Here is an 18,081-nt window from a genome sequence, read left to right as displayed (position 1 = left end):
AGGTATATGGGCGTGGTTTAGAAACTGCAGGTGTGTTGCGTGCAGGCCGCTGCAGCTCTGCTGTGACTCCCTCTGGGTGCGGAGGCGGTGTCATTCCTGAGTCACTCATACTGTAACCTAAATGTGACATGATGACTCAGTTTAACGACAAATAAACGGAAGCTGACCACACAAGGTAATGAATTGTTTCACTTTAACAAATTCCGCATAGGTTTCCTATTTCACCACAGACTGTGACTTGACGGGCTGATGATTCTGTTATTGATCCCAGTAATAAACAGATTTTGTATATTGTTTTTTTAATTCCATCAAAATAATATTTAAAGTACCAGTTAATGTGTGTTTCATGTGGCGGACAACAGGTGAAAAATGGATATAGAAGCATTCTATCAATTAATATATAATTGGACACTAAGAAGAAGGATTACTAAAAGATTGACACACATTTAAAAGATTTATCAATCAGCTTCAGTTTCAGTTGATCAGTTGATATTTAAATGGACAATAAAAAGCTTCAAATGTATCATCCATTAATTAGGTGAAATTAAAAAGGGGTTTATGAAAATGAATCTATCACACATGAAGTGTATTTTACATGGGATTTCTTACATTTCACATGTGAAATATCGTCTCATGCTGATATCATTTGTCAATTAGATTTTTATTTCTTCTTCGAAATCCCTCTGAATACCAATGCATTTACACATTGAAAGGGACAGCAACAATAATTAACCACATGGTTTCACCTCTGCTGACATTTGTTCCATAGTTGGATACTATTCATGTAGTACCTATGTACATGGTATAAATGAATGCAACTGTGGGGCTATGATTTTAATTGTTGTCTGACTGGTTGAACCTGTTCAGGTTCAGACCCTGAGGCATGTCTGATGTTAGAAAACAGAAAAGCCCATCCAAAGCTGTTATAATGAAGCTTGAGAGATGAATAAACACAGATTCAATCCTTACAACAGCCACTGAGTCATCTGATGAATTTAAATAAAAGCAGCCTGATTGTATAATATAGGCATTTAAAGAAGAAAAAAAAGCTTATAGTTAAATTCTAAATTCTCGACTAAAATGGCAGATACTTTAAAATTACATTGAAAACAGATGAGGAATGAGGAAAATGCACTTAGTTTATTTCCACCTCTGGCAGATGTTTACATCCAAGTCAGATTAACCTCAATCCTCTAAACGTGCGGTGTTGGCTCCACTCTCGCGCAGTAAAACAGTAGTGGGTGAACACTGACGCAGAACATCACTGCACAATAAAAATGACATCTGGTGAAATTAAGCAGTCAGATCCACATTTGATAAAACTGGATGGACAAAATACATTCATACGTACATATTGATATACCCCAGAAAGATGGTGCAATCACTCTGTAAACTCAGCTGTTGAAAAAGATTCATTTTATCTTCCTTTAACAGTATGAAGTAGTGGTCAGGCCCCTCAAGACAAAACTAACCATGACCATCTTCTGTTTGTGTGTATGTCTGTATCATTGCTGCGCCCCCTTGTGTCTAAATAAAATATGACAATGGATTCTTATTATTATTACAAATTCCCAAAATGGTAATAATTTCTTAATGGGTCCAATAATAATAGGTGCTGATAGAATGGCCCTTTTTTTTTTTTTTTTACTTCAGTTATATATTTTACTAGGAAACTGTATAAATATACTGAATATTTTCCCATTGAAAATCATTTAAGTTGTAACTGTAATTTAATACTTTATAACCTGTTGTAATTTATTGTGTTATTGAGGTGTAGATAATAAAAATATTTATAGTTTTCAAGAAAGGATACAAGTATCAACGTAAGGGCATTAAATATTAGTTTATTTCACAGATACAAGTATTGCTATAATACAGTTGTAGACCTATAAATCACATCAAAGCACACATTTATACAATTTTTAAAGGCATGTGGACAAAAAAGAAAAGACAGCTGACGTAATGGTCATTATTTACCCGCAGGATTCAGAGTTTATAACAGTTTCATTAAATCCCAGTGGAGACAAAATGTACATTCTCTAGAGGAATGACACAAGAATACAAAAAAACAGAAAAGAAAACTGTTTAGAAAATATGTGATTATAGCATTTAATTAAGCATTAATCATTTTACATCCTGTAGTATGGCATCGTATTGCTATAGTACCTATGAGTAAATTATGTAATTATAACATGAAAACCTAGAAATGCTTTTTGTCATAGCAAACTGGGTCAGTATTTTTGTCATGGTGGCAGCAGATTCTTCATATTTGAATAATATTAAACTAATTACTGTGTATTGATAGATTGATAGATTGTTTTATGCAAATTGGGATTTTAAAAATCACTTTGACATAAGGTTTGCAAGGTTTGTATGGAATTTTTAATGCAGACACCTGAAACCAGAAACATCTCAATACACATCTCTGTATAAATATATGATTTGAAAATAACAGGAAAATGTTTTCTTCTGTAAGAGATTAAGAAGTAATAAGACAGTTTTTTTCCTCAGGGATCCAGCCGTTGAGAAATGTGAACATTTACACAGAAAATCAGACGTCCAAGAGCAGAGGACACACTGACACTCAGTTTGTTTGTTAGCAGCAAATAGTACAAGAACAGGAGAAGAGGCAGAATGATAGTGTTTTATATTAACACGGGGATTCAGTGATCCTAAACACACAGAAAAAACGCTATCTACGTGTTTTGACTGTTTCCACATCTGTTACTGACGGGATTTGGCACATTTAGTTTGACTTGCAAAGGAAAGTCAAAGTGGCACGGAGTGAGGCTCACTGTGGAGAGACTGACATCAACATGTTGCCGCCTGTAGTTTGTGTCACTTTTACACTTGTGTGAGGTCCTGATGTCTTGATGCAGTGGGACTGGGAGGTCAAAGGTCAGACGTACAGGTGGCTGGAGAGGACCCCATTGCTCACTTCACCTCACTAGAAGACAAAACAAAACAAAAAAAAAAGATATATTTAGGTAACAATAATTAAAACTTGAACAGTTACAAGGTATGGTGGTGGTGTCTGCACCCAGGGGCCCAGTGTCTCTTAATCCATCCATTCTGCATCCTTATTTTTACATATTGGAAATTCCAATGAGTCAGTACAATCTTTACATAATTATAATGTTTAAATAATGCTTCAAACACACACACACACACGTTTTTTTGTGAGTCTGTGTAGAAATTAGTCATGCCCTGCATTTCATCGTTGTGTAATTTAAAGGCCCAGAACATTGTGTTTGCACAATTTAGCAGCAAAACCATTCAGACACTGTTATGATCCTTTAAATAACAATGAAATCAAGGGGTAAAGAAGACCACTGTACTTACAGTCCTGTCTTAATGTTTTTTTTTGTGGTTAAAGGTTAAAAACAGTGAGGATCATCTGTCTGAGCAAATGGGTAAAAATAAGTGTTAAGAAGACAAGTGGAGGCTGGCAGATAAATCCACTATATACTTTTTTTTTTTTTTTTTACTGTCACCGTAGTTTATGAATCCCACTGTTTTCTGTCAGAGGCTTTGAGATTAGATTAACTCCGACGTCTGGAGGCTTCCCACAGAGTGGAAATGCTTAATGTGGGCTGAAGAACAGCTCTGTATAAGCCTGAATGAGGATTTTGTGCTTATGTAAGAGAAGTTCTGTAGAAAAAGGAACTCATGGAGGTTTCTCAGGCTGACACACATGTAAGCTGAGTCATACAGTATGGACGTCACAGGATGCCAGGGCGGCCTCTATGAAACCAAGTGCCACTACCACCAAAGAAGAAAAGTTTCCTGAAGATGAGAGAAATTGCATGCTGGGAGAATGGCAAGCGTTAAGCAGGAAGATGTAATCATTTAATGGATAGTAATCTCTCTAGGGTCAGGGTTAAAGGCCAGATTGTTATGTTCATGTCTACATGTTTCTACAGTGGTTATGATGAGGCAAAACTCTGTCATCAGAAGGAAGCGTGTGTCATTTGTTGATGACACAATCCAGAGGTGAAGCTGACATCGCCCAGTGAAACAGTGTCTTGTCCACAAAAGAAGATCAATAATAAAAAAATAATAAAAAATCAGTAGAAGAGTTTATGGATGTCATTTGCTGCTTACAGTTTATGGATGCTTGGACAGAAACGACTGATCAACTCCAGCTGGGTCACCTGGGTGAGTCTCTGTGATGCTGAAAATGCAGAGAAACCCAGTGACCCCTGAGTTCATCTGGAATAATGTTCCCCAATACACCAGTGCAAAGTATTAGGGCCAATGAAACTGATCTGAGAATATGAAAATGTGTACCGTTACGAGAATTTAGTTAATTATTATGTAACAAGAAAACAAAAAGTAATATTACAAAATAGGCTTCACACTTTAGAAAAGGTTTAATATATATGTTGAGAAAAACCAATAATTAATAATTAATAATTATATTATATATATATATATTATTACAATTAATAACCATTTGAGAACTGTAGAATAAGTAAACAGGTGAGGGCAGTCTGCATGCTCATGCGTCTAAATGAGGGATGTGGAGGATCTGATGTTATATTTGGGTGAAAAGTTTCACCAACAAATACCTCACAATCACTGTTTTAGGACGATACAAACGGAGATTGAGCTCCTCTAATTAGATTTCATTGCAGTTTTGGCAAAAATGATGATGACAATTATATTAATACTAAAATTATCTACAAACTAATGGTTAGCAGAGTTCTGGTCAGTAGGATTGTAAAGAATAAGGCTGGTGATGTTCTATATTTTTCTTGGAGCTGAGAGACACAGACAAAGTAGGAAGGACAATATTAAAAGTCGGACTTTGTTTCTTCGTCATTGTTCTTTGACTGGTTGGGATTTGTTGACAGTGAAATGAATATAGGATAATACCAGCCTCATCCTTTAAGACCTTGTTACAGAATTTTTTTGCAGATTGTATCGGTATGAAAAACTTCATACCAAGTAGACGTCCAGTTCAGACTCTGATTGGCTTCTGCTGAGGGACGGCAGAGGATCGTCCAGAGCGATTGTTGAACTTGAGGCTCGTCGGTCCTCACTGTAACATAAAAATAGTAGTGAATATAAAATACACTAGTAAATAGTACTGATGTATATTTGAACATTATGCTTGTAGCTCAAATTTTGATGATATTCATAATTGTCTTTTACTCACAAATTCAACATAACCTCCAAACTTAACCTGTTTCTCCAAAATGACTCATTTCCTACTGTATGACAAAAAAAGGATTCACATGCCGATTGTTTTTTTATTTGCCTATGGATAAGGTGTGGTTAATTTATAAAAACAAGGTTAACAGTTGGTTGGAGACGGTTGCTAACAGCAGTCTCCAGGTTCATGGTCAGACTATCCACCCCGACCTCCTCTCTGAGAGGATCTACGACACTATGACGTAACAGTCACACTACTTCCTCCTTTGCTTCTGAGGGACGCACAATTACACAGCCAAAGAAGTCACTTCTCAGGAAAACGTAAACACAGGTTAATGTAATAATGTTTAAGGGTTTGCACAAACTGCTGCAACATTAGTCACCTCGACTCTACTGTATGTCGAGCACGAAGCCAAACCTCAGTTTCAAAATACCGTTTTTTCTAAATTCTGCATAAAAGAAAAATGGGACTCCTCAAACTTGTTGCATTTTCGTTCTGTTGATCAATCTGTCCACCACTTCTGTCCAGACTGTAATATCTTAACAACAAGTCCCTGTGTCCCCGCTCATGTTTTCTCTTTTGAGTTTTGAAGTATTTCCTGTTTTATTTTTGTGTCACTTACTTTTTCCTCTCGTTTCAGATCCCCACTTCCTGCCTTTGTGTTTCCCACCTCTGGGATTGTCTGCCCCGCCCCTCATTTATTGCACCTGTGTCTCATTGTCTCCCCCTCTCCTAGTGTATTTAGGCCCAATCCCAATGTCCACCCTCACAGACCGACAGACTTTGAGGTGCCTTCCTGCTAAGTCCATGAGGGCTGTCCCACTGTTAAACCGTCAAGTCCGCTATGATTGTGTCTTATGCAACATTTTTTTTTTTTTTTTTTTTACAAAGGGAGGAAATACAAAATGTAACATCAAAAGCCCCAAGCCCACTATTGTGCGCACAATGTTTTGGCGTTGTCGTAGCAACATGGGTGCAGTCCCATTCCTATTTTTATTTTTTTTTTACCTTTTTGAACCCTTACACTTCTCACACTCAGTCACTTAACAGGTGACGTCCATTACGACTACGAGGGTTCAGGGCTCAGTCTCTGCGCTCCTCTCCCTCTGAGCTAGTTCGTCTTCATTCTCCATGACAAGCGTTTCAGCCTTTCCAAGTGTTGCAAGTAAAGATCTTGAGTATTTTGAAACCATGTTTTTGACTTGTGCATTCGTAGCCTTGCCTTGTGGTCACCAGTTTTATCAACAACCTTCCCTTTAGGCTTTATGTTTCATGCTGTTAAACACATTGCTGAACTTTTATCTGAAATCACCACTGAGCTGCGAGCACGGCTGCTTCTGTGCATGTGAAGTTATCAAACTGTTATGAAGTCCAGATAAGCTCACTTAAAGATACTTGGCTTAGATCTGAGAGCTGTACACATACACTACCTGTTTTCAAGGTCCTCGTCGTCATTTCGGGTTGACTCAAAAGAAACAGCAGTCCTCGGAAGAAGATCTGGTTGTTTGGAGGAACTATAAACTGTTGGAACAAGCAGTTCATCGATCAGTGAATCAAAGCCTCTCCTAAAAAAAAAAAAAAAAAAGTTTGCTAAAATGTCATCTTAGCTTACAGTTTCCATCCAGGTTGTCCATGCTCTGGGCCTTCTTCTCCTCCTTCTTCTCCTCCTTCTGTGGGGACAGAAACTCCTGAGAGGCTGACTTTACTGCGTGGAGGGAACTCCTCTTCCTCCTTGAAGATGCTCCTCTTAAAGCTGAGAGACAGAGAAGGAGAGCATTAAAGGAAAAACTTAAACCGATCTGTATAGAGAATACAGGACGCAGGAGTTATGTTGGTGGAAGAGCTTACGGTGACTCTTTTTAAACACAGTCGATTCCATGAATTTCAGAAACCTGTCTGCATAAAAACTGGGCCTGTGAACCGACACCGTGTCCTGAAAAACAAAGAAAGCTCTTAGATATACACACACACACACACACACACACACGCACACACACACACGCGAACACAAAGAGATACATACAGTATTGATGTAGCTATATAAAGGTGCGCGTACAGAGGAAGTGAAGTTACATACCCCATCATGCACTAGAGCTTTCCAAGAGTGCTCCACTTTCTTAATGAACCTGCAAACGTACAATGTTAAATGGCAGTAATCATAAATACAGTATACTGTATGACTATGGAGTCGTACGGGACAGACTCTATTGATATATTATGTCAACAGAATCTGGTGTGGGCCAACAGAATAATTCTAGACATTTTTTTCAGTGTTAAAATACATTTAAAAAAATAAAACTTAATTGATCATGAAATGGTAAATAGTAAACGCTGCACCCGGAGGAGAAAAAAATCATGTGAGATAGAATATGACAGGCAGACACATGAGTAAATGTAATAATAAAAAGTGAAAATTAAAAGCTTTTTTCAAATAAAATTTTTAATTCATTTTAGAAATTTTAATTTATCATTCATCATTCAAAGAAAGAAGAAAGATACTAAATCAATGAAAACAAAGTAGATTCACATTTTTTCAAATGAAAATTTTAAAATACAGTCTATCTGTTTTTTAACTGATTATAATTAAGCATTCAGAGATGAGACCAAACACTAAATGACCTACAGCCTCCGCACTGCTGCGTCTCTGGCGAAACATGAATGTGAGTAAACAGATTAAGGCTGTGTTCAAAGTCACTCAAATACTCACTATATACTCCTCTGCGCTGTCTGAACGTATAATGACAATACATTATCATACCCTATGTAGTGGACACGTAGTATCCCACAATGCATTGTGAGAAGTAGTGTACACTGCTCATTAACTAAGCAACATATACCATCATGCATTGTGCTTGTGCTGAAAGAAGGGGGGGTGGGTGGGTTGTACTGCGAGCTCACCTGTACGACTGAAGGATGTCGATGATCCCTAAAAAGATGAGCAGGTTCTCATCTTTATGTTTGGCAGGAATTCCACCAAATCTGAAAAGGAAAAAAAAGTTTCAATGGATTTTTACAGTTTTTAATAAAAGAGTTCTCGACTTTATGATTTCCTACAGTTTGGTAAAACTTTTAAACTTGTTAAAGTTTGAAGCTCTTGCCAAAGCGACAGCATCACTACAATCGTTCCCATATTTGATTATTGTCATTTGGACCAGATCAAGTTTTTGTGCAAAATTTCATATGGGAAAGAAATTTGTGTAAGAAAACAGAAGAAAACACAGAAGAAGAGAAAAGAAAGAAAAGAAGAGAAAAGAGCAGAGTAGACAGATAAGAGAAACACTGACGGACCTCATACACACTTTAACTGTAAAGAAATGTGAGAGTTGTTTTAACATAATAAAGGCAACACCTGCACACTGAATAAAACATGACTGACGAAATCAAGCTGAAAAAAACTGTATTTGTTCATATTAGAAGTGGTACAAGCACCGCACAGATAGGTAGTGTTCACAAAGAGGTTTCCTCACGTGTCGTCATCGGCCACAGGTTCGGGGTCCTTCACGGACCCTTGGATGGACTCGAGGGCGGTGGAGTAGAGGACCTTCTGTCCCTTCCTGCTGTCACATCGGCTTCCTCTGCTCAAAGGCTTCCGGTCCAAAACATGAATCCCCAGGAGAAGACTGTAGTCCATGATCTTAAAGCTCTCTAAGACCTGATCAGAGGCAGAAACTGAATGTGATCAACCAAAATGAGAGGCAATTAAACTGAAAGATCAATTTGAAAAAGGCAGGGATGTTCAAGTATTACACGGGAAGACAAGGATGAATCCTCATCTGGAGGCTAAAGTTGTAAAACTGCTGACAACATTGTTACAGTTTAGAGGCTTTCCTCCATATACGGAGGAAAAATGCAGCTTTTATTTTGAGCGACAAATCAGTGTATATGTGCTACAATCTGGCCTTCAGAAGATGTCCTCTAAAGGATCCTGTCCCTAAATTGTGACACAGCTTTGCAACCATGACATTTGACCTCCATGTAATACAGTGCAAGACAAAAGAGAATTTTCCCCGTGGGGTTTCTAACAGTCATTATTTTGGGGGTAAGATCATCATCTTCTAGGCATTTGTGCAAACTAATAATCAGTATCTGCTTAATGCAATAAAACAAGACATTTAAAGGGTAAAATAATCAACCTCTCCGACATCAAAACTGCTTCCAGTTAAAGGGACTAAACGTGGATCTACAAACCAAAAGTACAGTACAATCCCTGTGACCAAGCTCTGATATCCTGAAGTAGCTGCTGTAAACAAAGAGGCCTTTACTTTCCACTGTGTTACATAACACACTTACGGAGGTCGCATACCGAGCCCCGATAAGAGCACATTACGCACAGACAGGCCAGTTTGTGCCGCAGAGTCCAGCTGCTCAGCCTGATTACACGAAGTCAGGTGCTTCGCTTCGCTGGGGGTTAATCCTCCATCAAGTGGCCACTATTGTTTCACATTAATGAAATAACAGGCAGCCACTAATGAGGTCATCATAACAGCTAAAGCCCGAACGAAGGGGGCTTGTCATGGTTGCATAATGTTATCCAAGGGGTGGAGCTGTGCGGGGAATTCAGTTCAGGCTGTGACGAGGAAAGATTTAAACCCACTGTGAGTGGTCTTAGTGCTAAAACGATAAGTTCAATATTTAATCGGACAAACAACAATTTTGATTAGCGATTTAGATAAAAGATAAAAAAAAAAAAGAAGAAAAATCCAAACATTCTCTGGTTCCAATGTCTCAAATGTGAGTTTTTCTCTGTTTTATATCACTGAAATGATCTTAACCAGCTGCTAGCTGTAGCTTCATATTTAGTGTACAGACCTGAGAGGGGTGATGATCTTCTCATTTAACTGCTGGCAAGAATTGTTTCACATTATGAGAAAGTGTATTTCATTTAATTCCAGCGCTCTAAACCCTTTCAATCTTAGTAAGAGAATCTTTTCTTTAGTACTACCCTCAGGACAAAGTCCACATATTTAGTTTCTAATAACACTCTAAGAAATCATCCAGATCATCAGCCATGAGGCTGTGTTGTTTATTTGATCTACTTGGTCGTGTTTAAGTCGTTGTCAGTGTCGACATTTTTCATATATCTGCTAGGATTTTGCTTGTGAAATAAATAAGGTCAGAATGATAAAATCTTCTTTCCAGCAATCATAAATCTGTAATTCTGCTTAAATGTTAAAATCCCTACACTGTTTTTGCTTAGTACAGTGGTTCCCAAGCTGTGGGGCTGTGGGCCGTTGGTGGACTGTGAAGTTATTGCAAGTGGGCTGACAAAACATTTGCAAAACATATTATTATATATAAAATATATATACTGTACATAAATAATGTTTCTAATGTTTTATAATGAAATGATCTTAAAAAACATTAGAAATGTTTAAAAGCTCCTATGACTATGATGAGCCACTGTGGAGACTGGAGCCTTCTACATGTTTCCTCTGCTTTCAGTTCAAGTGGTCAGAATTATTTAGGTTCCATATTGTTATCGGGTCAGATGCGGGCGGCCAACATCTCTGAGATTTTCAAGTGGGTTTGGAAACCACTGGCTTAGTAGAACAGGCATCCTGAGCTTCATATTACCCAGAATGCCAACATCATGGTCTGCTGTGTTAATAGATACAAGATCGTTCTGTGAACACACCCGACAGTCCCTCTGCAGAGTCTTCATCAGGGCGTTGTATCTGTCCAGGTCAAAGTGCAGGCCTTCGTGCATCTCCTGGAAGTCCAGGTCTTTGAATGTGGGCGAGGATTTGGCGCGCTCTTTGCGCGAGGCACGCCGTTTGTACGAGGAGCCCTTCAGGTCGTACTTGTAGTGCATCTTCATGGCTCGCGGCAGCACATTGTTCATCACCACCACGCGGATGGTGGCACCGCTGCACTGGATGCAGTAGAGACCGTAGAACTTGGGCAGCAACGTCCTCCGGTTTTGATTCAGATTCTACAACAAAGACAAATATTATTTAGAGTATAATGTTGAACAGAAACAGCTGAGTCTCAGAAACTTGTTATCAAGTTAAGAGAAACCTGAATTCTTTGCATACCTAACAGTGTTATTGACATGGTTTTTTAGATGTGTGTGTAGGTCCATGAAAAAGACTTCCAGAAAATGACTAAATCCAAGGCCTGACAAACCTTGAGACTGAAACTAAAAGAGATAACCCTGAGTAACACCGCACATGTTATACATGTTCTCGGATGTATCACCACATCCTTATGTTTCTCAGCAGGTTGGACATGATGATGATGATTATCAGACTTCTGAGAAATACACTCAGAACCAACTGAGGAAAAAAACGTTTTTCACTGGATGTTTATCAAGATGCTGACTCTACTGACAGCAGAGCAAAAATCACAAGCAGCAATCAACATCGTATGAGAATGAAAGCTGAAAAAAAAATGTTATTTTCAAATATTACTACTGCTGTGGAGAAATGTTTTCCGAGTTAACCGTTATCTTGTTTTGTTATGCGCACAGGACACACGAGGACAAACATGTGAGCAACGCGAGACTTATTCCTACTGCCAGTTTTCATACTGTTCAGCTGATTAACAATTGGCAACAGTAACACACAAAGAACATGGTAATGTGTCAACCAAGGCCCAGATGGAGGAAGACCACAAGCAAGTACAACAAGGATGTAAACTTCAGGTTACAGATGTTTAATACTGGATAAAAACATAACTTTGTTTGTTCACACAGGGCACCTTTAAGTCAAAAAAGTCTCTCTTTGTTTAGCAGTTTGATAAACCTGGGCTTCGGTGTGCTTGTGAAATGAGAGAGTTTGTGTCAGTGGAGCAGCTCACCATGTAGTAACCAGGCAGCAGCTTCTGCAGGAACTCCGCCTCTTTATGCTGCACCGTCTTAATGATGAACTCATCGTCACTGGTGAGGTAGAACCACGAACTGCTGGCGCCGGGGTTGGATAGCTCGATCAGAGGCTCGTTGCAAATGGAGTACTGAAATTCAGAACGATGTGATACTTTCAGTTTTGCAGTCAACTCGGTGGAAACTTCCACCACACTGAGCTGAATCAGGACGATGATATGAATGTGACTGTCTCTGAGAGTCCCCCACACTCACCAGATAGTCGTCTGGTTTGATGCCGAACAGCTCTCTGAAGTAGCGGAAGGCCAGCGGGGCGTACGTCTTCAGCCGGAAGTCTGGGTAGTGATGTGCTGGAGTCAGGTTGCTGCCCTCACTAGAGGATAAACAAAAGGTGTTATTGTTAGACAATAGCTGCCTGTTACTTTTTGACAGGGAAAGCAACAAAATCACAAATAACAAAATGAATGATGATGCTGGCTTACTGTCACACTGGCAGGGCTTGAATACGACAGGGCCGTTATCAGTTTTGTTTTTCCTACTATGACAAGTCATCATTTCTGCTGCGAAAAATGCCTACTGCTGCAATGTGTGGTTTTCTACTCAAGCAGAAATTTTCAGGTTGCACACTTCTTAAAGTGACTTCCCTGTTTTTCTTGCACATGTATCCTGGCATACCTTTATCTTTTAGTACTAAAACTATGTTGAATATACACTTTATTTTACAGGTGCCATAGTTTTCTACTAATGTTGTATGGTTTTGTTAAGGTAAACTGTAGTTTTGGGTTGTGGCCATTAGGAAATATGTAATACATTTTGTGAAAGTGTGTACAGTTTGCTCTTCCATAAAAGACTGAGAAATTGCACACTTACTGCATATATATATATATATAGTCTTTCAATCATTTGGGTATACAATAGACCAAGTACATGCATCATGAAACAAGGTGAAGTCAATGTAAGACATTAATGGATCAGAAGCTCAGCTCTCTCAAACTGCATGAACCAAATGTCAAAAATAAAAAGGTGTATTTAAATGAGTGTGTACCTGGGCAGGAAGACGCTCTCCACCACAGAGAAGTCCTGCATGAGAACATCTCTGTCTGGTTTGGAGCTGAGGTTTCCCACAGCGTAACCGATGCCCAGCTGGATGGCTCCTCTCAGGATGGATGCTGTGGGCTAACAACACCGGGAAGAAGAAAGGAGGAGTTTGTTAAAGAAAGGAGAATTTGCTGAGACCTTATTTTTTCATCCATTGCCAATAGAAAGTCAGAATTTCAGTCTGTTTGATATTTTGGTCTATGAGTAAAGTTAGCATGCTGACATTAGCATTTAGCTCAAAGAATTGCTGTGCCTTGGAACAGCCTCACAGAGCTGCTAGCATAGCCGTAGGGGAGCGTGTCTATGTTCCCACAGCATTAACCCTAACCCTAATTTTCAACAATTCCTGTGAAAAAAAAGTTCTAAGAAATGTGGGAACATAGGGCTGACCCCAGCTGTAGACACTTCATCAAGCTTATCTCACATCTAACACAAACCAGACACACAAACCAAACAGCAAACAGGACCTTCATGGTGGAGGAAGTAAACACGCCTTTCATATAAAAGTATGTCTTCCTCATTTTTGGTTCTGGGTGTTAAAACTCAGACAACACAATGTACCTGAAAACTGATCCTTCATGCAGGCTTGTTAAATGTACGGTATTAGTATATGTGATTGCTGACACACTTGTCCAGACACATGAAACACCTTCATTTCTGACAGATAGACAAGGAAATCTAGTTTGTTTGTTTCTTACGTTCCTGGAAAACAACAGTGTTTTTTCCTGAAACAAAGGTAGGCTACAGCTGAAAGGTTTCATTCATAAAAATTATGATGTGACATGTGGGAGTCATCTGTCATCTGCATCTGTCTTCCAAAAACAGGATGGTTGAGGTTTGAAAATAAATGTCCACTTACCTTTTTATGATCCTTTGACATTTTAGAGGTTTTGGTTCCTTCTTCTACACTGTCGGTGGTTGCGGTTGACATCTTTTGGACAGAGAGAACTTGATTAGAGGGAAGCTCGGCCATACGTGAGTTCCTTTTTCCCCCACTCAATAATGAACAAGCAGACGCAGTGATTTACCTTGAATTGTTTTTTACCAAAACTGCATTTTTCAGGTACACTGCTCCTGTAGATGAGGTAGAGGGAAGAGGAGTTACACAGTGTGTGGCATTTGCATGAATGTCAATGCAAAGTACGCGTGAGGTGGTGAAAAACTGCACAACTACGATCGATCACTCAAGTTGCTTTAGTGTCTCGGGACTTAAAGCGATCTCAAAAACCTCAAAAACTTCAGCAGTTTGTCTTTTTCCAAAACTCTGATATAACTCACAGACCTGTACAATGTGCAGACCTGTCTGTCTGAGGTGCTGCTAGGTTCTGAAGGACCACCAGTGTTTGCTCGAGTCTTTAACGCCAGAATCCTGCACAACAAAACCTTTGATCCCAATTAAGAGGGATTGGAAAAACCATTACGTACCAAATCCCCCTGTTTTATAACAGTACGCAGAGGAGACTCACTGCTCTCCCACATACATGTGTGGCCCTGCACTCCCTAAAAGGACACAGCGATGACCAAAACGGAAACAACAAATAGCTTACTTAGAAGTAGGTGTGGTGATTGGCTGATTGTGGTGTGGTGACAGAGCGTGATGTAGAAATGACTGTGGTACATTTGTTTAAAATGAAATCTTCATAGGAATTGTGTTGTGATTCAATCAGCATCATCTGTATTTTTACATTGTGTTAAATACATGCCATGAATCAAGCTGCTACAACGATGGGTTGTAATTTGCAGCATTTGTCACCTACAAAAAGTTTAGCAATCAGCACTCTGATAATACAAAGGCTCTACAGAGGCCAAAGCAGTGAACAAAATGCTGGTGGATTGCTGGTCCATAAAACTGCTAAATGTATTATGTTGATCAGACATATTGTATTGTTGTCCACAAAGGAACAGCATTGTTGAAACTATCAGGGATATGTTCAGTGGCGATTTTAGAGTCCGTTGGGGCCCCTAAGCAAAAAATTCTCTCTAATCAGCGTTCATCAACATTATGTAATAAATAATGTGACAGCAACGAAAAATGTACAAAATCTAAGCATTTCTTATAATTCCAAATGTTTACATTGGTAGAATCTTCAAAATTTAAATATAAACAAGATAAAAAAAATTCTTTGAATATAGATATAAAGAACGTGAAAAACCATATAATTTTCAAAATATAGATTATAAAGAACCATAAAAACCTAAATAAATAACTAAATAACTTCAACATTGGCACATTGTAAATAGCCCACATTATAAGGCCAGTGCTCATAAAGGGAGGTTTCCTAATGAGGGAAGTTGGAAATTTAGTGATTATATGTGCTGGCTCTACTGAAAATAGTTGGCAACACTGCTTCTGAGACGTTGTTGCAAATTAACCATTGGTTGTTTAAGGTGGAGGGAGCCACATTTTGACATCGCTGTGGAGTTAACTTTGTCAGCAGCCTATGGCTTCAAGCTGTCGCCTGCCTCTCCTGTTCACAAGCTGTGCCCCTGGATTCTCTTAATTATTAGAGACTGTAAATGAAAAAAATATCTGGGGAATAAAAACATCTCTTAGTGTCTTGAGTAGAACCTGCAAAATCAAGCACAGATCCTACCAGACAAGCCCCTGTTTATTTTAAGCACTGCCTCAGGATGTGGTCTTGTGGTCTGACTCATGGAGAATGAAACTGTTCGTCAAGGATCTACCTTGCAGTTTGTTGGCATATTTGTATCAGAGGCGGCTCAAGAGATCAACAAACTTGCTAAAACTCGCTAAAGATTATTCCTTTTCAAGACTTAGTGATTAGCGGACTGAGTGGTGAATGGGGTTAGTTATATTTGCACAGTCTTCGACGGTTCATTTCAGGTTCCCTCTGCAGCGGTTTAGCGAAAACAGACTGAGTGACGTAACAGCACGACGTGGGTGAAAACATGTTAGATGAAGTATTTCTAATACACCAGTTTGTGTTCTGCACACTCAGAGAGATTAGATGCACGGCTTTCCATTCACAACAATGACAAAAATGAATTCTTAGTCTGCTGAACTGCTGATCAGTGAGAGGGACTCACTGAGGGACTGGAGGGTTTGACTGTCCAGTCACTATCTCCATTAACCTGAGGCCCACACACAGACTGAAGGTCTGTGTTCATACACACAGAATCCTACTTTAAATCATTACTTTTCAAATCTAATGACCAATTATTTTTCACAGCAATCATACAAATCTTTGTCTACATCAGAAAAGCAGAAGCTGTGTGTGGCCACTTTGGAAACAAAGATCATTGCCTCACTGATTAATACTTTGATACTTCACTATAGAAAGCATTGATTACAAAGTGTTTGATACAGTTACAAGGTCCTCTCAGGCATAGAATGCACTTCTGAGTTTTCTGCTCTTCAAATGACAGCTGTATATTCAGCTGTGCATGTATTACACAAGTAAGCTCTTTATTATATTTAGTTTAAAATGAAAGTGCAAACACAAGTTTAAAATGAAAACGAAAGATAAAAATAGTCATTTCTTTTTACATGCAGTACTTTTATTTAGAGCCTTCAGCCAGGATATTCTATGGCACAGCTCTTTAGCTTTCGGGCTAAATGCTAGTGTTGACATGCTAACATGCTCACAGTGACACATGCTGATATGTTGATGTTCAGCAGGTAAAATGTTTTCCATGTTCACAATCATAGTTTAGCGTGTTGGCATGCTAACGTTCATCAGCACTACAGCTGAGGGGGATGGGGATGTCATTATAGTTTTGGAGATGTTTAGTCGTAAACCGAAGTAATAGATGAAATAAAATGTTGATCTGATGATGCAAGATGAAAAGTGAAGTTGTTACCATTTACAATTTATCCCAAGATGGGCATGAATATTTGTACCAAAGTTCATATCGATCCATCCAATAGTTGTTGAGACGTCCTGATAAGAAGTCAGGAGGTCAACAAACGACACAACATCTGAGGACCGGGAGTGTTTGTGCGAAATTTAGAGCTTTTGCTGGTGGTACAAGAGGAAAGGTTCGGGGATCATCAAAGAAATAACCGCTGTGAATATCTGTACCAAAGTGGAAAACCAAGTAAAAAACTGACTCTTTTTAGAAACTGCACTGTAGTCCTCCCTAAGTGGAAACCGCAGTCTTTTATTTTAATATAAACTTAAAATAGTAACACTGTCTATGATCGTAGACTAGAATAGATATTAGAAACACCTGTCAGTATAATGCAATACAAGTCAACAGCAACACAAACCTGCTAAACAGCTCTCTAAAACACTTTCAACACAAAGTGAACACGGAGTTTCAGTAAGATTCAGTGCAGGGCTGTTGTATTAGACTGCATTAGTTGGGTGTATTCCAACCTGACAGTATGTACTTGAGGCTCAGGTGAATAAACCTGCACACTCCCAAACGACATGCACAGTCCAGCTCCTCCTTTGCATACATGTAAACGATGAGAGCCCCATCCAGCTCACTGCCGACATTTTACTTTCTTTCTCTGACTGGTGAAGGGAAGTGCAGCTAATTTCCTCTTGTGATACCATCATCAGCTCTTCTTCCCCCTGAGCGACACACACACACACACACACAAAAACGGCCTAGAGGCTTCGTGACAGCACTATTATTCCTCACTACATGAGATAAACAACGACAAACCTGTAGCTGAGAGCAACTGATGCACAAACACAAATAAAACTTGGCTCCATCCTCCCTGAATAACAAAGTTGAGTGGAAGAACAACATAGTTTATTGAACAGGCATGGACCCTGTCTGCCCTCTTACCTGAAGAGACATGGTCGTATGCAGATGGCGGTGAATGGAGGTCAGTGAAGCACCGATGACAGGCAGACGCTGTGCGGTATGAACTCTCTGGCAGACTGACTGAATGTGGTGAGATGAGATGAAGTGCTGCAGCGACTGTAGAGCATCCTCACCACTTCCTCCCTCTCTCTCTCTCCCTCTCTCTCTCTCTCTCTCTCTCTGTCTCTCTCTCTCTCCGCCTACCTGTTGTATTATTCCACAGACC

General features: G+C 39.2%; 1 protein-coding gene across 4 annotated transcripts; it reads right to left on the bottom strand.

The window, feature by feature from the left end:
* Window positions 1-1,824: 1,824 nt before the first annotated feature.
* Window positions 1,825-17,955, bottom strand: pip5k1ba (phosphatidylinositol-4-phosphate 5-kinase, type I, beta a). Of its 4 annotated transcripts, XM_023399908.2 has the most exons (16): window positions 17,838-17,955; window positions 14,105-14,150; window positions 13,936-14,007; window positions 13,024-13,154; window positions 12,234-12,351; window positions 11,957-12,109; window positions 10,794-11,090; window positions 8,626-8,810; window positions 8,057-8,137; window positions 7,236-7,284; window positions 7,007-7,091; window positions 6,771-6,911; window positions 6,589-6,679; window positions 4,948-5,044; window positions 4,105-4,174; window positions 1,825-2,947 (listed from the first exon to the last, which is right to left on the bottom strand). In XM_023399908.2, the coding sequence occupies exons 3-15, from the start codon at window positions 14,005-14,007 to the stop codon at window positions 4,151-4,153; spliced, it is 1,524 nt and encodes a 507-aa protein (XP_023255676.1). In that variant the 5' UTR covers window positions 14,105-14,150; window positions 17,838-17,955; the 3' UTR covers window positions 1,825-2,947; window positions 4,105-4,150. The 4 variants fall into 4 exon arrangements, with proteins under 4 accessions (XP_023255676.1, XP_087028361.1, XP_087028363.1 ...); XM_087172235.1 differs by having other exon boundaries at window positions 7,007-7,284; XM_087172237.1 differs by lacking the exon at window positions 17,838-17,955 and adding an exon at window positions 14,359-14,416 and having other exon boundaries at window positions 7,007-7,284.
* Window positions 17,956-18,081: the final 126 nt, after the last annotated feature.

This window comes from Seriola lalandi, unplaced genomic scaffold, assembly GCF_002814215.2.
Source record: "Seriola lalandi dorsalis isolate HSWRI2012SDOR001 ecotype SW California unplaced genomic scaffold, Sedor1 jcf7180002052129, whole genome shotgun sequence".
Lineage (NCBI taxonomy): Eukaryota > Metazoa > Chordata > Actinopteri > Carangiformes > Carangidae > Seriola > Seriola lalandi.
The sequence above is the reverse complement of the archived record's forward strand: the minus strand, read 5'-3'. Positions and strand labels throughout refer to the sequence as shown.